Here is a 23,526-nt window from a genome sequence, read left to right on the forward strand (position 1 = left end):
AACCAAAATGCATCCTAAATTGGCATTTAGAAATAACAGCGCTCTATCTTGAGGAATAGAGTTCAATAATTATCAACATTACATTTCATGGGTACTTACCAAACAAACGCTGATGGAACAGAAATTTCCCAGCTATTAGTCCTATGAGAATAGCAAGTAGCCATAGAAGCACCTTCAGAATCCTCCAGCCAACTCCTCTAGGGTATTTATTTGTTACAAATGAAAAACAGTTTCCAACAACAATAACATTGGCTTCTGTTTGGCTATGAGAAACTGGGTCCTCGGCAAATATTAAGAAGTTAAAGAAGATCACCAAGTAAGCCACAATCATGCGAGACCAGGGATGCTGGAAATAATAACGAAAGTCTTTACCCATCCTTCAAAACTTCAATTCCGTTGTTTACCTGCATAAGAAAAGATACACAGAGTTAGAGCAGGAAAACCGTCTTTCTCTTCCTATCACCTGTTCAGGTTTATAACAGCTTAATAAAGAGGCATTTAGAAAAGGTGCGACCTGCACTTATTTATGGCACCAAGACAAGTCTGAGATTGAGGAAAGTAAATGCTGTACCTTCACTGCCATCTAATCATACCTCTGACCGCATAGGGATGTGGAAAGGAAGGAGAATAAAAGCAGGGGGAGAAGGGCCGTGAGAAGGAAAAACACTGTCTAAAATCAGGGTGATGACGGAGATGACCTGTAGAGGTCACCCCTTTGGAGGAAATGCCAGGAAAAAAAAATACTTTTCTTCTTTTAAATAACTATTTTTGGGCTACAATCATAATACAGAGTCATTTAAAAATTACAGCAATGTAGGAGTAAACTGAGTACATATTAACAAAAAAATAGCATCCTCCTCTGCCCATATCCCTCTCTTCTTAGGTAGGATCCCTTCATAATTTGGTGGACAACTCTCAGACCTTTTGCTACACAAAAGGACTTTTTTATGTATGTGTATGGACTTTTATAAAATGTTCATAATCTAGTTGTCAAATAATTTCAACACAGAATATGCTTTAGGAAATAGCTAAGTCTATGGTACAGTAGTTACTTGCATGCAGGAGCGATTTGACAATTCTGCTTGTGGGAAGTGAGGAAAAGGGGGAAGATCTCACAGGGCAGGACACACTCAAGTTCAGGGTTGAAAGATAAGTAGGAATTTTTCCCTCCTGTGACAAAGGCAAGAATGCTCAGTCTAGGCATTTGCAAAGGCACAGAGGCATGGCAAAGAACATAATGTGCCTACAGCCATGTGTCCTAACCTGGATGTGCATTGAGAGTACAGAGCTTTTTATTTTTTATTATTTTTTAAGATTTTATTTATTTAGGGATGCCTGTGTGGCTGAGGGCATGATCCCAGGATCCAGGATCGAGTCCCACATCGGGCTCCCTGCAGGGAGCCTGCTTCTCCCTCTGCCTGTGTCTCTGCCTGTGTCTCTCATGAATAAATGAGTAAATCTTTTTAAAAAATAATAAAACATAAGATTTTACTTATTTAATCATGAGAGGCACAGAGATAGAGGCAGAGACACAGGCAGAGGGAGAAGCAGGCTCCTCACGGGGAGCCCAATGTGGGACTCGATCCCAGGACCCCAGGATCACGACCTCAACGACTCAGCCTCAACGACTGAGCCACCCAGGTGTCCCTACAGAGCTTTTTAAAAATGCTGATATACACAAACAAAAACAAAAACAAAAATGCTGATGTCCAGATCACACCTCCAAAGTCTTGCTTAGCTCCTCTTTCTTCCTTAGGAGCCAGCCTTCCTATAAAGAACACAAGCCTGCGTTAGGTCCACCAAGTCTCTCCAATTCTGCAGTTCAGCTTTGGTGAACCAATCTGGTGGCTCAGACTAAGCTATCTCGCTTTGTTTTCAGCCACAGAGCTGAATAAAAACTGAGATTAAAAAATAACTATAAAGATGGTAATTGCACTGAAATCTGCCAATTCTTTTTTATTCTTTCTCAATTTGTGTAGAACGAGGAGAAAAAAGGACCCTTACAAAGCCTACATCATGTGAGGTCCAGGCTCTGTGTTGGATGTACACATGCTTCATTATCTCATTTTTATCATAACAACCCTCTGAAATAGTATCATCATCATTCCCATCACTTCATCTTGGGGGGGCGGGGGGGACTGAGGCTCACACAGATTATGTAAATTGCCCAGAGCCGGCCAGCAGGAGAGCTCTGATCTGGGCCTCTGAAGTCAGACAGCCCAGTCAACTCCAGGAATTCTCTTTACTTTAGAAAGAAGGTAGACCCAGGGCCCAGCCCCAGGGAGGTCAGCCTCTGAATGCTTCCTGGAGACATATTCTTCTCTAGAGATGACTATATTAACTCTACAGTGTATACTCCATTAACCAGGGAAAAATTATGTAAGTGAAAGAATCCTTCACAAATCCCAAGCACTTTGGGAAACTGATAAATTTCCCATTGGTAAATAATCTCATTTTACACATGGCTAAAAGCACAAAGATCAAGCCACAAGCCTGAAGTAACTCTAAGTCCATGGAAGCCCTGACAATAGGTTCCAGGGCTCCCAAGTCCCTGTCCAACAGTCTGGGGTGATGAGTAGCAATTAAAGTCACAATCTGAATTAATGGAGACTTGTCTTATCTATTTTAGAAAAGCAATGTAAACACACAAAAGGACTAGCAGGAAAACTCAGCAAAACAAAGAGTCGCTGTGCCTTGGATTCAGAAACCTTCTAAGCAATTTTAAGTTCCTTGTGATCTTCGTGAATATTCCGAAATATCTGTCCCCAGGGGCTGCAGCTCAGACAGGTTAGGAATGGCAACTGTAGAAAGATTTTTTTCCTAATGTGAAGTTCATCACCCAACACAGCAGTAGTTGGTTCTCACACCAAAGACAGCAAAGTGGTGAAAAACAAAAATGAGCATCATGCATTTTCATGATATTCAGTACGCAAGGATGCCAGAAAGGACTGTCAATTCGGTTCCGTGCAACATTTTTAGAAATGTCCTATAGTTAATATAGAAATCACTTCAAGGCCAATGAGTCTTGAAGCAAGGACTCATTCCTATATGCCCATCAGAACAGGACAAGAGTATCATTTAAGAAGTTAACAGGTTTCAGGGTACTTGGGTGGTTAAGTGCCTGACCCTTGATTTCAGCGCAGGTCAAGATCTCAAGAGTTGTGAGATCAAGCCCCCCACCACCACCACCCCCATTGGGATGTAAGGTCAGCACTGAGTCTGCTTAAGATTCTCTCTCTCTCTTCCTGTCCCTCTGTCTCCTTCCCTTCTCTTTCTCTCTGAAAAGAAGAGGAGGAGGAGGAGGAGGAGGAGGAGGAGGAGGAGAAGAAGAAGAAAGAGGAGGAGGAAAAAACCAGGTTTCTAAGCTGCTTCTCTTACCAGTGGGGAATTCTGGCACAGTTTCCCCACCGCCTCCCTTCCCCCACCCACACACAAGCAATGCGGCAGGATTCAGAACATTGAATTCATAAGACTTTGTTTTTTTAACCAATCGTTGTTTTTTGTGGAGGGTTAGCATATGCTCATTGTTGTTGTTTTTAACATTAGAATCTTGTTTTGTGGGCTATGTAATGTCCACATGCCCAAACTGAATTAGAACATTCAAAGAATTCTGGAGACAGCTGTTCCTTTTCAGTATTTATATTGTTTCAAGAGAGACAACTATAGTGTTGAGCAACAATCCTGCACTTGGACAGGTCTGAATTCCCACAGGAATGCCACGAATGCTACCATCACCCCCGTGTTACAGGTAAGCAAGGGCCCAGAGCAGTTGCTGCCTATTGAATTCACCCACCCAGCGAGTGGAAGAACCAGCATTTGAGTCCAAATTTATTCCTAGCCCTTGATCTCTCTCATAGACTGCAAATCTGAAAGCGTTTCTTCCAATAAACTGTCTCCCATTGGGTTTGTGGCCTATTCTTTATTTCTACTAACAGATTCAGTGGCTTAGACACTAGCTGGATTATTGGTCTTTCTATTTTACGCTAAACATGGCTGATGTTTATTCTTGCTTCATATGCCAAAGCTGAAGAGATGTCTTCCAGGGGGTCCCAAATTTCAAGAACCTACAAAATAACTTGAATAACACTTCTACTTATCCCCACTTCCTGATTTCATCCACAAAGGCACCCAAAGCCTGCCTACTCATCTCAGCCTTAAGTACCAGATATCCAGAGCACCGATAACTGTTTTTACTTCTTCCTTCACATGAAGCAATATGATCATTCAGTGACTCTCATGTTAATAATCCAGGATTGAGGGGATCCCTGGGTGGCTCAGCAGTTTAGCACCTGCCTTCGGCCCAGGGCGTGATCCTGGAGACCCGGGATCGAGTCCCATGTCGGGCTCCCTGCATGGAGCCTGCTTCTCCCTCTGCCTGTGTCTCTGCCTCTCTCTGTGTGTGTCTCATGAATAAATAAATAAAATCTTTTAAAATAATAATAATAATAATAATAATAATAATAATCCAGGATTGATATTGTTCAAATTGATGATGCTACACCGTGTACATAGTCGGCAAACTCTTAATTTTTTTTAAACTCACTTCTGCTACCATAGCTGAGTTTTTATCTTAAATAAATGTGATTTATCTTAGTTCATAGTACATTAGAGTAAAATTATCGGCTTACGTGTGTGTCTCCTTCACTAGGTCGTACGGTCATGCAGGGCTGTTCACTTCCAGGCCACAGCACAGGGCCAGGCTCAAAGTGGGCAATCAATGAACCTCTACCGGATGAGGTGAGTGGTACACTTATAAAGAAAAGCCTTCTCATGGTCTAGGTGAGATGAGAAGGCACAGCAACCTGCCATTAGCTTCCGCTAACAGAGGAAGGGAGAAAAGCACTGGAACCCCAAAACCACCACGCTGACTCAGCCAGCAGCAGTGATGTGCTCACAGCCAGCACCATCCCTTTTTAGCACAGGTTCTTCGTTATCACCAGTATCACCAGGGCTGACATTTATGGAGTATTTACCATATACCAGGCACTATGCTAACGAGCTCTACACATTGTATTTAAATTTCAGAGCAGCCCAAAGAAGAAAATAAAACTCTTATTTTATAAATTTTGAAACTGAGACCTAGGGCTTAGTAATTCATACCGAGTAACAAAAGGAGCCAGTGCCAGAGCAAGGATTCAAATCCAAGCCACCAAGCTTTAACACTCTGTACCATGCCTTCCCTACATAAAGACAAATTCCAAAATCTTGCCCATGACATGTAGGTTAGAAAGTTCCTGATAATAAAGCTGTCTGATATAAAAGATTCCCAATACTGGAGGATGAGTGAGTCCACTAATACTAGTCCAGTGGACCTTGCAAGCATGATCAGAAAGCTGGTCATGTGGCTGAGACAGGATTGTTTCAGTTTTGTTCTTCTTCTCTGAGCATCTGTCTAAGGAGTCGAGTTGATCTGACTGTTCTTTTGCAGGGCATCACTGATGCTCATTCGGTGATTTTCCAACTCTGAGAGCTAGACTAATCGACCCCAACCACTTCCCTCCTATAAGTAATGGCACCAATAGGTAGATGTCGCTACCAATACCTCGGAAGCCTCTGCTTTCCCAAATTATGGCAATGATTGGAAGAAGGTGGTAACTACAGGCTGGAACTTTACACACTGTCCGATAATCCACAGGCCATCAGTCATGGTGCACTAATATTTATAGTAGATACTATGAATCTGACATATTTTACTACAGGTGTTGTGTTTCTGCTAAGAAAGGCTAAGAACAGAGAGGAATGCAAAGGGAAAAGAGGAAAGAGGTAAGGATGCTCATGTTGGGAGGACACTGAGCAAAGGCAGAAAGGGACTTGCTGCTTCAGAGGTGCATCTGTAGTTCTGTGTGGCTGGAACACATAACTTGAGGAGATCTTGGGAGCGGTAAAGATAATTTGCAGGCAATTTAAGGAAGATTATACAGAAGTGCTGTTCTGTAGTTTACTGAAGGGAGAACAGAGAATGAAAAGTTTCAGAACTGAAGAGTGATACGACCGATTGGAGCAGAGTTTGGGAAAGATGTCTCTCTCAGCTTAGAAAAAGAAAAATTGGTATGAGACATAATGAAAGTGGAGAAGCTGCATTTATAGGCAATTTCAACAGTTTAAGTGAAAAATAATTAAGTCCTAGGCTACGACAACATAGATGCCCTAAGTGCCGTAACAATTTGACTATAGCAGAGTACCCTGCCTCCATTATTTATTAGGACCTTTACAAAAAAGGAAACACTGGAGGCTTTCAGGAGGATGAATTTCACTTTTCTCAGCAGGGACCCTGGCTCAGGGAACAGTTCTTCCATAATGACAAGTATGATCAAGATGGAGTATATCATTTGCTTTTTAAAAAATGTACAGATGCATATGGAAAAATCCTTGATGAACTAATATGTTCTACAAAAGACACTATTACTAGCCAAGCAGAGCATACTGAATACACAGGTCTGCTAATGTGGGTCTCAACATCTAGAAATCTCTCACCAGGTAACATGAGCAAATCATTTCCATTGTGGAGCACTATTCTAAGATTAAGAAAAAAAAAAGAATTCCTCCAGATTTTTTGAAGCTCCTTAGTATCTATGCCTGAAAATTCACAGGTAACCTGTCTTAGCTCTTATTAAAGGGCTTTTTAAAGATGACTGTGCCAACGGTGTAGACTTTATTTTAAACACCTAGAATCCAGTTTCTTGAAAAATAATTTTTAAAAAGACTTCCTGTACTTTGCTTTTTGTGGTAGGCACTTTGTGACACACACGGCTATACTCTGAGCAGTTCTTGGCTGGATTAGCACAAGACAAAGGTAAAAGCTAATTCAATTACCTAGTTCTAGCATAGTATTACATACCATACATAAAGTTCTTTGCAGTTCACAGAACACCTTTTTTTTTTTTTTTTTTTAATTTTTTTATGATAGTCACAGAGAGAGAGAGGCAGAGACATAGGCAGAGGGAGAAGCAGGCTCCATGCACCGGGAGCCCGATGTGGGATTCGATCCCGGGTCTCCAGGATCGCGCCCTGGGCCAAAGGCAGGCGCTAAACCACTGTGCCACCAGGGATCCCAGTTCACAGAACACCTTAACGATCATTTCATTTAATCCCTAGGATAATTTCTTTTAAAATCATAGATCAAGGGACACCTGGGTGGCTTAGCGGTTGGGCACCTGCTTTCACCTGGGGTCTTGATCCTGGGATCCGGGATCGAGTCCCACATCGGGCTTCCTGCAACAACCTGCATCTCCCTCTGCCTATGTCTCTGCTTCTCTCTCTCTCAGTCTGTGTCTCTCATGAATAAATAAAAAAGTCTTTAAATAAATTAATTAATTAATTAATTTCATTAAATCATAGGTCAAAAGGAAGGTCACAGCTTCCAACCATTTAACATTATTTACTTAAAAGATAAATAAAGATAGCAGCCTATATTTATATCACATTGTACCTCTTAGTGTTTTTAGTGGGAAAATCATACCATTAGAATGATGCTAGAGGGGCCCCTGGGTGGCTCAATTGGTTAAGCATCTGCCTTGGGCTCAGGCCATGGTCTCAGCATCCTGGGATGGAGCCCTGCTCAGCAGGGAGCCTGCCTCTCCCTCCTCCTCTGCCTCTGCCTGCCTCTCCCCCTGCTTGTGCTGTCTCTGTCAAATAAAATGAATAAAACCTTAAAAAAAAGAGTGATATTAGAATGTTTCTAAGGAATCAGGAACATCTGTTTTTCAAAGGCAGCCTAATGTGGTAGAGAAATATGGTCAGGTCTACCTGACTGCTACTTATGAGCTCTGTGATCTAGGGCAAAGTCCTAACCTCTCTGAGATTCTATGTCTTCACCAGTAAAATCCCAACAAAAGTACTTCCCTGAGTACTGTAGTGAAGACTTAGGAGATTTCTTCTGTAAAGTGCCTGTCATTTTCATGTATTTCCTACTCCAAAGGCCAGTTAAACCCAAGTAACATCAACTACTATGCATTACATTCACTGAGTGATTTTTACATGTTATTCTCAGTGTTAAAGAATTTTTAATACAACTGCACAAAGTAAAGGATGAAGTTATCCTTATTTTTTTAAGATATTTTTAAAGATTTTATTTATTTATTTAGAGACACAGAGAGAGAGGCAGAGACACAGGCAGAGTGAGAAGCAGGCTCCTTGCAGGGAGCCCGATACAGACTCAACCCCCAGACCAGGATCACGCCCTGAGCTAAAGGCAGACGCTCAACCGCTGAGCCACCCAGGCATCCCAATGTTATCCTTATTTTACAAATATTGAAAATAAGGCTCAAAAAGCTTGCATTACCTATCCAAACTCATATTTGGAAAGTGATGAAGTCCAGATTTGTTAATTCCATGATAACGTTCATCATTCATTCCCTCAATATTTACCAATTGCTTATTTGTGCCAGGCACTGGCCTCTGCATGAGGGTTATACCAGACAATACCCTAGTTTGCATCTTACTGTCTTATTGAGGGAAAAAGGCATTAAACTGGAAAAAAAAAAAAAGGATACATAATATATATATATACATATATATATATATATATATATTTTTTTTTTTTTTTTAAGATTTTGCCTATCCATTCATGAGAGACACAGGTAGAGAGAGAAAGAGGCAGAGACACAGACAGAGGAGAAGCAGGCATCATGCAGGAAGCCCGACATGGGACCCGATCCCGGGACTCCAGGATCACGCCCTGGGCCAAAAGCAGGCACCAAATCACTGAACCACCCAGGGATCCCCCAGGATACATAATATTTTAGAAAGCTATGAGTTGATAGAGAAAGTTACTAGGGAATGTCAGGAATGAGAGCAGTTGGAGGAGGCCTCACTATAAGGTGACATTTGAGCAGAGACCTGAAAGAAGGGAGGGAGGCAAGCAGACAACTGGGAAAGAGTGATCCATCCAGACAGAGAGAACAAAAAAATTGCAAGGCCTGTGCTGCGTGCATGATCAATGCATTGAAGGAACAGCAGACAAAGCTAATGTGACTGGATGGGGTAGAGGCAGGGAAGTATAAAAGGAGATGAGGTCTACAAGGTGGAATGGCATTGTGACATGGCCTTTCAGGACCCAGCCCTAAGGCCAATCTGTGCATGGAGGCTTTCACACTGTTTAAGATGAGAAGCAGGAGAGTGATACATATAACTTACAAGTCAGAAGGGCCAACCTGTCCAATGGTTGGAAACATATGAACTTCTAGATAGATTTAAGAGGAAATGTTGCCAAAAATTACATGATGTATTGGATGTGGATAGGGCCTGGCAAAACCCAGAATGAAGCTGCCATTTCCTGAGATGAACACCATTGAAGCAGATATGAACAATACAGTAAAAATGAACATTTTTTAGTATTTTGTATGTGTCAGGCAAGCACTTTTCATTCAGTACCTCAATTAGTCCTTATACCAACCCTATGGATTTACCACTGAAGAAACAGAGACTTGGAAAGGTTATAATCTGCCCAAGGTCATACAGCTGCCTTGGTATGACCCCAAAGTCAATACTCTTAATAACTAATATGTCCTCTACACTGAGAAGTATAAAATACAGAACAAAGTTCCAACAGGAAGGAAGTAGAAGCATGAGGAAGGAGTAAGTACTAGGTGATGACTTGCACCCAGTAGGCACTCAACAAATATTTGCTGATTAATTACTAAATAAAAAAAAAAAATGTATGGATCATGTAGGATAAACAGATCAGCCTTGGGTAGGAAAAAAAAAAAAAAAAACTAAAGATTCCATTCCAGAGAGAATAAATTCTGGATAATGGGATATTCAAGTCCATATAGGAGGAATGGCAGAAAGATGGAGAAACAAACTATATATTTGCCTGGGTCAGCCCTGAGGATAGGTCTTGGTATATTATCTTGAAATGTTAGATGAAAAGGCAGACTTGAGGAGGCGACATACAGCATTTTACATAATGTGAATCCTTAATATAGGTTTTACAAATACAAATAGCAATAATAGGGACGCCTGGGTGGCTCAGCAGTTTAGTGCCTGCCTTTGGCCCAGGGCATGATTCCGGAGTCCCAGGATCAAGTCTCACATTGGGGTCCCTGCATGGAGCCTGTTTCTCCCTCTGCCTGTGTCTCTGCCTCTGTGTGTCTCTCATGAGTAAATAAAATCGTCAAAAAAAAAAAAATAGCAATAATAACAGAAGTTGGAACTTCTTGCTTTTAATCCAAAACAAGAGACCACACAGCCTTTAAAATAAAAAGCAACCTTTTAAGTCAATCAATGAAACCACCATAAGTGGCTTTACATAGATACCAGGATGGTATTTGTGGTACCCTTGCTAAATTAGAGGATCGCATCCATAAATCACTTCCCAGACTTTCTCTTCACATTGTTTCAACCTTTAAATGATTCTCTTCCCTGCTTCTTATCCTGCAGTCTTTGGGATATGAGTACTAAACCATGAGAGTTTTTAAAACAGCGAAGTTGAAGCAAAGTTAGGTCTGAGGTTGTCTCCTAACAAAGAGATTAGTTACCTTTTCATTAAAATGGCAAAGTATGTGTGAGCCCTTTCATATTATAAAGATGAAAAAATATTCACCAATGAATTCTTTAAAAAATGTTTAAAGCTGGGGATCCCTGGGTGGTGCAGCGGTTTGGCGCCTGCCTTTGGCCCAGGGTGCGATCCTGGAGTCCCGGGATCGAGTCCCATGTTGGGCTCCCGGTGCATGGAGCCTGCTTCTCCCTCTGCCTGTGTCTCTGTTTCTCTCTCTCTGTCCATCATGAATGAATAAATAAATAAATAATCTTTTTAAAAAAATGTTTAGAGCTCCTGTTCAGTGATATCTGTTTATGATGAAGAATCTAAACACACACCAAAGAAAGTAACAGCTAATGAATAAAATAAAATTCATTCATATCCGAAATTACTTTTTTAAATGGTTGGCAATTTAAAGACACAAATTAAAGAGACAAGCATTGCTTTCTGAGCATGAGGATCAGATGGAGGTGGAATGGGGGTGGGGACAAAGACCTGAGTCAAAATTTCAAAATCCAGGTTACTTTTAAACTATACACAGGGGCAGCCCAGGTGGCTCAGCGGTTTAGCACCTGCCTTTAGCCCAGGCCTGATCCTGGAGACCTGGGATCGAGTCCCATGTCAGGCTCCCTGCATGGAGCCTGCTTGTCCCTCTGCCTGTGTCTCAGCCTCTGTGTGTGTGTGTGTGTCTCTCATGAATAAATAAATAGGACCTTTAAAGGAAAAATTAACTACACACAGATTGAGGGGGCCCGGGGTGTTTGAAAGTATAGGCATGGCCAAAAAAAAATTTTAAATTCAATATCTTACAACAAAAATAGTTTTTACAGAGACTCCACTACTCTTTATAGTCAATAAATGAGAAGAACTTTTATTCTGAAGACAAAACAAAGCCCTGAAGTCTTGCTAGAAGCCCTTCCATGGATTTCAAACAGCATACCATTTATAATCAGGAGTAAAAACGTTTATTCAACACACCCTTTCCCCCTCTTTAGTTCATTAGACATATTATTTTTTTTAAGATTTATTTATTTATTTATGATAGAGAGAGAGAGAGAGAGGCAGAGACACAGGAGGAGGGAGAAGCAGGCTCCATGCAAGGAGCCCGACGCGGGACTCGATCTTGGGACTCCAGGATCACACCCTGGGCCAAAGGCAGGCGCTAAACCGCTGAGCCACCCAGGGGTCCCCTCATTAGACATATTAATACTAAAATAAGCATGTGATGATTCCTCCCATCACACACACACACCCACACACACACACACACACAGTCCATGGCTGCACGCAGGGCACAGTGAACCCTGGCAGCCCAAGTGTCAGCACCTGGCTCTAACACACTTGTGGGCCTAAATGGCATTTTCAAAAATAGGAATCGACCGATACAGCTTTATTTAGGATAAAGTTCGTAAACACCCAAGTTCTCTCTTTCGCTTTTGCTTTTGGGGGATTTGTTTTGGTGTGTTTTTTAAGGAGAACAGCCCCGAGCTGCATGCAACCTGTTAATGTCATTAGCCGGCCCTCGGCAGGCCCGGGGCGCGCTCCCCTCCCTCCCGGGGAGCAGCGAAGCGAGGAAAGTTGAAGGTCCGTGCGGGCCGCCCCCCTGCGCCCCTCGGCCCCGCCTCGCCGCGTGCATCCCCGGGCGCCCGGGAGGGCGGGGGACCTCGGGGCCGCGCCTGGGGCGGGGGTGCAGCGGGGGGTGCAGCGAGGGGTGCAGCTGGGGGTGCAGCGGGGGTGCAGCGGGGGTGCAGCGGGGCCCGGGCCGCGTACTCACCCGGGGGCGCCTGCAGCGCGGGGTGTGCAGCGCGGGGGACGGGCGGCCGCAGCCCTCCGCCGCGCCGGCGGCCTCGCTGGGAAGCTGCCGCGGCCGCTGCTGTCACCGAGCTATAAATACCGGCTCGGCCCACACTCGCCGCCGCCGCCGCCGCCGCCGCCGCCGCCGCCGGCGCCCTCCGCAAAGTCCGCCGGAGCGCAAGGGCGACGGCGCCGCGGGCCGACCGCGAGGGCCCCAGCTGTTGGGCGGCCTCGGCAGCTGGAGGCATGGCCTCCCGCCGCCCCCGCTCGCCGCGCCCTCCCCTCCCGGCCGGGCCCGCCTCTGCGGAGCCCGCGGCTGCAGGCGGGGACCACTGGGGACGCGGCGGGGGCGGGGGTGCGGGGGGGGGGGCTCGGCGACAGCCCGGCGTGTCAGCAGCAGTCCCTCCGTCCTGCGGGAATCCGCTCTCTTCTCCTAAAATCCACCACCCTGCAGGGAGCCAATGACGTCCCCAGGTGGATCAGCCTCCAAGAACTGCAAACTTTCGAATGCAGTCTCGGGTCATAGAGCATCCTTTCCGCTTTGGTCAGTCGGTGCAGGGGGGCGGGGGGGGGGGGCAGGTAGTGGGGGAGGAGGCAGCCCGCGAGGATGTGAGAAGGCTTACACTTACTCTCCGGGCTGTCCAGTCTGACACACACACACACACACACCCACGCAAATATATCCACACATTTACCCCCAGATCTATAAGCACACACAGAGACTCATACACTTAGAAATGGACAAATACAGGTACACATGCACATACTACACATGCATATATATACACATACACACACACTGTGCAACCTTTAGCATTTTTGAAGTTTGAAGCTCTCAGGAGCCTCTCATTCTGCAGTGCTTAAATGATTTCTCTGCAGCATGGCAGAGGAGGAACTTTGACCACATTCGGCCAATTCCCTTTGCTTCCGATGCAACGTCTCTTCCACGGTGTGTGGGCCTTTGTTTCCTTCCATCCCTAGTGCTGGCTTCGGCAGCACCTACACTAAAATCCTTCCATCCCTAAGAACAACTGCTGTCTCACTTTACCAGCTGCTTGTAGAGTATTGAAAGCTGCTGTCCAGTGTATGGATACTCTGTGCTAGTGGGAGTGATCACTAGTTGGAATAGTCAGATGGAAAATGGGATCATTCCCATATGCCTACGGTAGCAAACTTCTGAGGAGAAAAATAGCCTCCCTCCCGATGGCAGCATGATTCAGGAGTGCCTGGGTAGCGAGAGGGAGAGCTGAGATGTCAGCAGATTTTGAGATGGGGCAGAGAAGGCCACTCCCAAGTCCTGCAGCGTAGCTAAACTACAGGGACACAGCTGGGAGTTCACTGCCATGCTTCTCACTAGCTTTGACCTCTGTTCTATCTTCTAAGAATTTATTCCACGTGGAGCTACTGTACTGTAGTTTGTGATGATCTTGTGGAATTCTTAGCTTGTTAAGATTCTCCTTAGTGAAGCTTTCACAAGCTTTCCCAGACAGAGCTGTTTCCTGTGCTAGCCCTTTGCATGTGCTACGATGACACTTCTTATATTGGCTGTACTTTTGGCAATGCCTTTTCCTCCCCCACTAAGCCATGAACTCTTTTGAAGGGAGAGACACAAATCGTACTCGGCTGTTGCATCCTCAACACCGAATGTAGTGAACTATAGTAATGGCTCAGTAAAGAGTAGATTAATTCCAGAGATTATTAGAGCCTACCGTTTTTGTAATTATAATCAGGATTAATTTCCAAAGGACTATTAAACTGTGTAACTGTCTAACATGGGTTCCGTGTGCTATATTTTCCTTGTATCTTCATTTAAAGCAAGGAGTCTTCAGTCAGTTGAAACTGGAAAGTATGAAAGCTTCACAAATTATGCAGCATAATGCTGATGTGTGTGGCTTGTTAACACATCCCGCTCCCCCCCCCAAAAAAAGAAAAACTTAAAACAAAACAGAGGCCCTTTTCCGTCATCAGAAGTCTGTAAGACATAACACAGTATGTGTTTCAGAGGATAGTGGGCACATATTAATAAGCAGCTTCTCTTTTGTCTACTTGAGAGATAGCACTCGCTCCACAATTAGTGGACTTATATGGTGTCTGCTAGAATGGACTTCAGTTAATTAAAACTGAAATGCCTGTCCTCGGTTACATGGTGACTTGTTTTCCCTACCTTTGGATCCCGGTCTTCTTTTTTTTTTTTTTTTTTAAGATTTTATTTATTTACCCACCAGACACACACACACACACACAGAGGCAGAGACACAAGCAGAGGGAGAAGCAGGCTCCAAGTAGGGAGCCCGTTGTGGGACTCAATCCCGGGACCCCAGGATCATGCCCTGGGCCAAAGGCAGGCACTAAACCGCTGAGCCACCCAGGGATCCCCTGAATCCCTGTCTTCTTAACATATGATCTCACTCTCTTTAATAATAATTTAAGAGTAAGCTCAACCAGTGTTTACTATTTGCTCTTAGTTGAGAGACCTCAAGGTTTAAAGAATACAACTCTCCGGGACAAAATGTTGAAATGACCAAGATTTTCTTCAATATACGTGCTCCCTTTTGCCACTGACCAAGAAGATTGTGCCCTTTGCTTTTTGAGCCAACAAGGATCTCCAGTCCAGCCCTACCTACAGACCAGGCAGGAGAACAGCCTCTACACTTAATCTTTGTCACAATAACATGTAGTGATAAAAGTTCACCTTATTGAAGGCTTGCTATCTCCCAGGCCCATTCCATGTATCAAAATGTTTCATCTCTGCAGTAGATCTGGGGATTGATGTTATTAGTATCACTTCCATGTTTGCCTTCCAGAAAAGAGACATGTGAAGACTTCATAACTAGCCAGAGAGGTGGAGTAAGGATCAGAAGGCCCACAGTATGACTTGCTAATCCACATTATCTTATACTTCCTCCTCATGTACCAGGAAAGGGATGTGGGTTTTATAGTTAGGAGACCCAAAAATAGGGATTATTGGTGTTGGTGTGAATTCTGTTCCATTACAACCCTAGCTACAACTACTATAAAATTTCAATAAGAATCTCTAGATCTCCCTTTCTGCCCCATTAAAGTGGTAAGATGTTAGATCTGGATATGGACTCAGGGGTTCCAACAAAGGTCATTTGGCCTGTACAAAGTCAGATCTACTTAGGATTAGGCTATCGTGCTCCCCATTCTCCAGTTACTTTCCATTGCAGGTGTGACCACACAGACCTGCTGGGAGATATAAAATGCCCTAATGTGTGTAAGATACCTATACAGTGTCAAGTACATGATAGGTGGTCCATAAAGATCATTCTTCCTGGGGCAACCCGGGTGGCTCAGCGGTTTAGCGCTGCCTTCAGCCCAGGGCCTGATCCTGGAGACTCTGGGATCGAGTCCCACATCAGGCTCCCTGCATGGAGCCTGCTTCTCCCTCTGCCTGTGTCTCTGCCTCTGTGTGTGTCTCTCATGAATAAATAAATAAAATCTTAAAAAAAAAAAAAAAAAAAAAGATCATTCTTCCTTCCCATTAATGTTCCAAGAAAACTTTTCTCATGGCCAAAATCTGTTGGTCTGGTACACAGAGGGTGATTGCTTACTCACAGACATTAACCTTTTCTCTAGTGTTGGCCAGTACTCTTAGAAATGGTATAGATAGAAGCCTCAGGAAGAAACCAAGATGGCAGAGCTTCAGATCTCCCACTCAACCCATCCATACTGTAACCCAAACCATTTTTTTCCCCATTTCTTTTCCACAGATGAGATTAGCAAATTTGCCATAGCTTCAGTGTCAGGACAGTGATAGGAAACTCTCAGATCACACTATCTACCATCTGTCTACTCCACCTCCACATACAAAGTCAACCTTGCAGACGGGCTTTAAAAAGTGTCTTGTTTACATATAATTCCTTTGTAAAATCTGACCCCAAAGTGCAGAAATCAGAAGTAACCACATGAGACAATATGTCTCAGTTCACCACACATATCCCAGTAGGTTAGTGATACAGTTACACTCTGTGTTTTTAAAGAAGAAAAAGACAAGCTCAATATGCATTTCAAAAATTGGTAAAAACGTTGATTATGGCCAAACTACATCCTCTCTAAATGGCAAAGGGAAGCTATAGCCAAGAAGCATCAGTAATCTCTAGCAAGTCTATCAGGAAACACTTTCATTAGTGATTTGGTGGACTCTAAGCAAAACTATTTTTAACTTCCAATAGGTCAATCAGGACAATGCTAATTGCACACTCCAAATATAAACAGCATAATTTCCTTATTGCCAAGGATGCAAGAACAGAAATTTGAACATAATTTCTTTTTGGTATTTAAAGGCCTGTGACTTTACCGCCAGCATGTCCCTCAAGAATCCTAATTGCAAATGTCTAGTTCTATTGTACTCAATATGTACTAATATATTTTAGTCCCATGTCCTGAATTTTTCTTGGGAAAAGATGCTCATCGCATGTCTACTACTTGAAATATTAGAGCCCGAGCTCTGGAATCCTGGTTCAACCATGTACATAGTGGCAATGCGATAGTGAGCAAATTACTTAACCTCTCTCTACAGTAATGGCACATGCCTCAAAGGTTGTTAGAGGGATTAACTAATGTGCATTACACTTTTAATATTTGTTAGATTTTTTTTAACATTTTTTAACATGGTCTGTCCATGTTAAGTTCTCCATAAATGTTCTTTGTATTATCATTGTCATTCATTTCCTCTCTGCCCTGCTAATATTCTACGTGTCCCATAGTTTCTTTCACTAGTTTCAAAGGCCCAATTCACCGAGCCTTTCCTTTATCCTGCAAGTGGCTGGACAAAGAGATTTTTATGTACAGTTTTTAAAGCAAGGGAGTCATGCAAAGAGAGGGCGACCTAGCAGTCATAGCAGAAGTAGAGCCGTCACCTGTTTGGTGGTCAGCATCACCCCTGATTCATACAGGGTCCTAAGAATCTTCATAAATGCAATAGTTGTTCCTTCAAAGAACCCTTCCTCTTATGAGGAGGGAGAGGGGCAATTGTTTACTTGACTACTCCCTTCAGTTCCTCCTTACTTTCTCCGCTGCCCCACAGCCCACTCCTACGTACACAGAGGCCCTAAAAACTGACCAATGCCCCCTTCCAGGCAGTAGTGATTGATTGTGACTAGTGATGACTTCATCCGCAGGAATGTGACTACTGGTTTCAAATGGCATATTTGCCTTTGGGCAGTTTTGAGCTGACCTTACTTTTCTTCCTGCTTGGTTTCTCCTAAAACAAATGGTCTTTTTCCTTCTTCAAGTTTCCAACAGACCCACTTAGACCAGTTTGACAGACCTCGCCCAAAGGGAGGAGGCTTGATTCCAGGGAACACAAAAATTTATTGGCCTTCCAGAGCTCCTGATTTCATCTAGAAGTACCAAATACGCCACCTAATCAATAAGCATATCCAGAGCACCTAGACCATCAAAGCACTGCAAGATGCTGAGGTTTCAAAGATAAATACAGTGTGTCTGCTTCCTCAGGAAACTCATGATCTAAATGAGCAGACAAGAAGTGTCTTCTAATCACCATCAATAATAATACAAGGGATGTATGATTGGGGCCAAATGCATATAACTGACCGTAAGGGCTATAAAAATTTGTAAAGGAGAGCTAAAACTGTCCTTAGGAGTTGCTCTAGAAGACCAGATGGAAGAAGAAGCTTGAGACAAACACTGAAGGATAAGGAGAATTTAGACAAGCAGAAAAGGGAAACAGGCAAATGGGACAACCCAGAACAGTGCTCCTTCCCTAGAGGTTGGCAAAACTAAATGCTGAAGAGGGAGAGGAAGACAGGGAAGATGGGAGCAGAGAAAGTAGTGAGAGGGGCTAAAGAAAAGCAGCCTGGGAAAGGGGGAGAGGCAGGAATTCTCTGGTCCCTTCGCAGGGGCAGGTAGTCACGGGACCATGAAATGCGGCATTCGGGGAAGCAGAGAAAGCTAGGGTGTTGAGAAGGGACTCCTCAGTTCCAGCCCTTTTAGCAGTAAGGGGGTGGGGGCAGGGAGACAGGATGAGGGACAGTAAAGGGAAGGGAAAAGAAATACTTGGCGCCAGGAATTTTAAAGTATAAGAAATGAAAATGATTTACTGTTGTATTTGAAGATATCGGTCATATTTTCAGGTACCCATGAAATGAGAAACAGTAAGCCTCACCCTGCCCACCCGCCCCCAGACTGGAAGGGCTGATCTCCCTGCCTCGCTCATGGGCTAGAGGGAGCAAATCTCCCCACCTTCCACCTCCCTAGTTTGTAGGAAGAAATAAAGAAGGGACTTGGAAGGCTTTCTTTCACTGTTGGGGTCACCTCCTCCATGGTGGCCACTCAGCTTGGAGGCCTGCTTCGCCCATTCCTCTGAGTCTTAGGGTGTCATTTAGAAAACTGAGTTTCACAGACAGCATCCATCATCTGCTCCAAGTTAGCCCTCATAGGTGTTAGGTGTCACAATCCTTAACTTTGCAGTATTGTGAGGTAATTTATCTATGGTAGGATCCACACATCCTCCCTTCCACGAGTAAGCAAATATCTCCTGTACTCACCGTATTTGTTTCTTGCTTCCATAACAAATTGCCACAAACAGTAGTAGCTTATGGCAACAGAAATGTATTTTCTCACAGTTCTGGGGGCCAGAAGTCTGAAATCCCAGTGTCAACAGGGCCATGCTCTGAGGGCTCTGGAAGAGAAGACTTCCTTTCCTCTCCCAGCTGCTGGTGGCTCCTGGTGTTCCTCAGCGTAAAGATGCCTCACTCCAATCTTTGCACCCACCTTCACATCACTTTCTCTTCTGTGTCGCTGTGTGTTAAAATTTCCATCTCCCTTTTCTTATAGACACCAGTCATCAGAGTTAGGACTCACCTCACACCAAGGGTGATTTCGTCTCAAGATCCTTAATTAGTTGTATCTACAAAGACCCTATTTCCCAAATCAAATCAAATTCTGAAGTTTGGGGCACCTGAGTGGCTCTGAGCATCTGCCTTTGGCTCAGTTCGTGATCCCAGGGCCCAGGGATGGAGTTCCACTTTGGGCTTCCTGCAAGGAGCCTGCTTCTCCCTCTGCCTATGTGTCTGCCTCTCTCTGTGTGTCTCTCATGAATAAATCTTAAAAAAAAAAAAAAAAAGATTCTGAAGTACTGGGTGGACATGAATTTTGTGGGGACACTGTTCAATCTACTCCATTTACATTTGTAAATAAGCAAGTATCCCCTGTCTAAATGTAATAATTCTACCTACAATAGTGGGTTATTCCATCAATATAGGATCAAAGAACCCAGGAGAAGTCATTTACTTAAGATAAAGATTATTTTTTATAAATATCCCTTCCAATGGTGTTTTCCAAATCTCTTGCATCCTGACTCCAGCCTTGCACAGCACTGGGTCTTTATTTTGCTTCTCTTTGTTGAAGTATATATCAGTCCTCCAAATGGCAAGGTGTTGCCTGTTATTGAAGCTTCCATTCCAAAATGTAAAACCATCGTTTTCAGGAAGCTCTTCTGTGTCAGACACTTCCAAGTGCTGGCCTTACGGTGATGAAAAACACAAAGCCCCTGCTCTCATGGAGATTAATCTATGAGTATTTAGATGGTAAACACAAAATTTATCATGATAGAATTTTAGACGATGAGATGTTTTATGAAGAAAGTAGGTAGAATTACAGAATCAAAAAAATATATGGGTCAAAATTTTAGAAAGAGTGGCCAAGATGAGCTTCTTTCATGGGACATTTGGACAGAATAATTAGGCTAGCTCTTGCTGTCACAACTTTCTATCTATTGCCTCCATTGTATCTTTGCGAGGGGTGCTAAATAGTACATGTACTGCATTCAACATTTTCATCCTACAATTATAACCATAGTTCTTGATGTCAAAGGGTATTCTGGTCATTGCATTGCCAGCCAGCCACAGATTGATACATCCGTGGTGTAGTCATTCGCAGTTACTGCACCCTAGTCTAGGAAGCACAGACAGGAAATAAACAGACAAAAATTCCAGGGCCATGTAGATCTGCTAAGACGGGGCTTGCATTCCAGCAATGGACTTGCAAACAGAAAACTTAGGTTTAATCCCCAGTTCTAATCCACACTCCTCCCTTACCTTTAGCCAATCACTTTATGGTTCTAGGCCTCAATTTCCAAATCTATAAAGTAGGGAAATAGAACCAGACAATCTCCAAATGCCCTTCTGACAGAAGCGTTCTATTGTTTTAGGGTAGGCAACAACCCGACTTACCATAGCTAAGGAAATAGGTTCAAAGTGATTCCAAGTTGGGCAACCTCAATATCCCTGGAATCATGAGCAGAAAACAATAGCAGGGATCCTAGACCCTGGAGTTTGCGGTTAGATGGGTGGTATCATTGCTAGAAGATGACACCTTTGATTCTGAAGCAGATGTCCCAGAGACAATTGGAAATATGGAGGAGAGATCCAGCTTCAGGAGATACTGAGCTGCCAGAGCACAACAGGGGATTCAATGGCTTCATGAAAAATTGGACTAATACATGTGAAACACTTAGAAGAGGGCCTGACACAGAGCCAACCTCAGTAAATCAGGCTCTTGTTATTATTGGTTAGTCCCAGAAGAACTGGATTATACTTAGAAAGCCTAGGGTAAAACAACGACACAGACATGGCAAGACTTGGATAAGAAAGCAGCTACTTGGTAAGGCATGCTGGTACCCGCTGCATACTCCAAGCCAGTCCCCACCCACCAAAGGTGCTAATGCCAATCTCTAGCTTGGGCAATTAAGTGGATGATGATAAATTTCGATGAGATAAGAAATATAGAAATATAAGTCTGTGTGCAGGCTTTGAAGGACAGTAACACTTTGGATGCAGACAATAAATTTGAGAGATCCAGGTAAAGATGGTAGAAATTTCCTTAACGGTACATAGCTGTAACTATAGATCTAGAAGTTAGGCAAGAAGTTAGAGCTGAAATAACAGATGTGCCAGTCACAGCATCCATGATGAGTCAGTGTTTCTGAAGTGTGGTCTCCAGACCATCTGTGTTACAGTAAACTAAGGTGGGTGTTAAGAGCAAATTTCAGAATCCACTCACTGAATCAGAATCTCCTGCAGTGGAAATTAGTAGCCTCCATTTTAATAAGCTCCTGAGTGATAACTACACACTTGTAGGTCAGAGAAACACGGGTAGAGGGAACTTTTGATGTTATGACTCTACAGATAACGTTGTGTGAGACGCACATAGGAGAAAAGGCTGGGGAAGCCCTGTTGATATGGCCCTGGGGTACCTGGTATCCAGTCACTTCATACCACTTATTCGGTAGGGTTCAACCTAGACTTCACATTAGGATAATCTGATGCTTGGGGCCCATCCCAGGCCAAGGAAATTGGTATCTCAAAGAGGGAATGAGGTAGGCCCTTTCCCTCCAGAATCCCAAATAGCTGCCCTACACCAAAGCTTCCAAACAGAGTGGGGAGGCAGGGAGGCAGTTTGGTCTGTGGATTATTTTCTCTGACTCTCTCACTACTTTAATACTTTAACTTAGTTGTGAATATTTTGAAACCAGTACATTTCACATTTTTAAAAAATTCAACTTGTCACTTCTTATGAAAATTTGAAGAACTGGCCTTGGTAGGCCTACATTCTTGAATGGCAAATGGCTCCTCCAACAAGGCCTTTTGCAGATCTCTAGGTTACCCACCAGGCCACAGCCTCTAATGCACACTATCATGGGGCTTTATTGTCTCGGCTTCCCTCACACCCACCCTGCATCCCAGTCTCCACACCAGCCTCTCTTGTCACGGATCCTGTTACAGAACAAAAATCCAACTGGAGTAAATCTGAAGATCTAATTGGCTTTATCAAGCAATTCGAGAATTAGATAGCATTCCATCTGCAGGTAGAAGGGAGTTCCCAGGAGTTATACAAAATGGAAGGTTTTTATAGGAAGGAGGGCAGGGCAAGTTATTAGCAAAAGAAAAGCATTGTTCCAGGCAGGGTCACCTTCCCTTGGTAGTAAAGACGGGTTTTCCTGAGTGTATTAGCTCCTCTTCCTTTGGAGGAGGAGGATGGAGAGGGCCTATATGACACATTACCCCGTTGGTGCTGACCAGAAAATTCCTAACCAACCACCGAAGACCATATTTCAGGGAGAGGCTGAAAACTACAATCAGGTTAAGTATTAAGCCCCAATTTGGTGGCTCAGCCTGGTAAAAGTGGCTGGCTCCATCGTGGGCCTGTAGTTTTTTTCTTAACAATCCCAAAGTCCCCCTCAGCATGGCACATAGTTTGGGGAAACCATGTGAAACAGACCCCAGTTTGTCTGCTGGTTTTATCCTGTGATTCTTAGAGCCGTGGTGACCAGTATCTCAGGGCATATGGAGAGAACTGGTGCAGCTGCCTGGAGCAGCACTCAGCTCTGTCAACGTGACATCTAGCACTGACACTGACACTTCTGCATTCCATCTACATTCTTCAACCACATCTCAGCCGGACACCAGGGTTCCCCAGAATGATCTCCAGCAAGCTCCTCACACCTCAGTGAAATCGCCCTTTTTCTGGGAGGGAGCAGCACAGGCTTGTTTAACCAGAATGTTTCCCTAGGTCTGTGGAGGGCTGGATTCTAAATGTGAATTTGATGGACTTTATTGATGAGAGGAATTTGAAAAGCTTGTTCCTCCCTGTAAGAATGAACTCCCTCACGTCTGTTCTGTTTCCCCTATATCCACAAACCTTAGCTAATGGGCTGATCACTATTTCTGAAAAATCAATGCTAGACTTTTGCATCTATTTCTTAGCATTTTAGTGCTCTGAGAATGTGTATATTAATGTAAGTAATTTGTTACTTAAAACAACAAAGCTGGCGCAGAATGTTTCTTATCTGCAATAACAGGAAAACAACTGAAAATTAGCATTTCAATTGATTTGGAAGGTACTCCAATTAACTCACTATGGGCATACAAAAAAAATGTTTTTTGACTCACATAATTTTTTTGATATAGTTTTCAGCCTTACCTAAAAGAATGCGGCTATCCTTTTCTGATCATCTTTTTTTAAAAATTATTTTCAAATTATTTTTAAAGATTTTATTTATTTATTCCTGAAAGACACACAAAGAGAGGCAGAGATACAGGCAGAGGGAGAAGCAGGCTCCATGCAGGGAGAAGCAAGCTCGACTCAATCCAGGGTCTCCAGGAGCAGGCCCTGGGCCAAAGGCAGTGCTAAACCGCTGAGCCACCCAGGCTGCCCCTTTTCTGATCATCTTATCTTTTACCTTGAGTAGATGCGTAGTGTAATGGAAA

The 23,526-nt window shown here is 43.6% G+C and overlaps 1 protein-coding gene across 4 annotated transcripts in view; it reads right to left on the reverse strand.

Moving 5' to 3' along the window:
* TMEM117 (transmembrane protein 117) overlaps nt 1-23,526 on the reverse strand; it is a 496,200-nt gene that overhangs the window by 448,957 nt on the left and 23,717 nt on the right. For 2 of the 4 annotated variants that reach the window (XM_077870370.1, XM_077870368.1), the window contains exons 1-2: nt 12,255-12,394; nt 100-404 (exon numbers count right to left, since the gene is read on the reverse strand). In XM_077870370.1, coding sequence (XP_077726496.1) covers nt 100-376 — 277 coding nt within the window. In that variant the 5' untranslated portion in view covers nt 377-404; nt 12,255-12,394. Of the gene's footprint in view, nt 1-99; nt 405-12,254; nt 12,395-23,526 lie in introns of those variants that run through there. The other 2 variants (XM_077870369.1, XM_077870372.1) reach the window with 2 other exon arrangements.

This window comes from Canis aureus, chromosome 25 (genome assembly GCF_053574225.1).
Source record: "Canis aureus isolate CA01 chromosome 25, VMU_Caureus_v.1.0, whole genome shotgun sequence".
Taxonomy (NCBI): domain Eukaryota; kingdom Metazoa; phylum Chordata; class Mammalia; order Carnivora; family Canidae; genus Canis; species Canis aureus.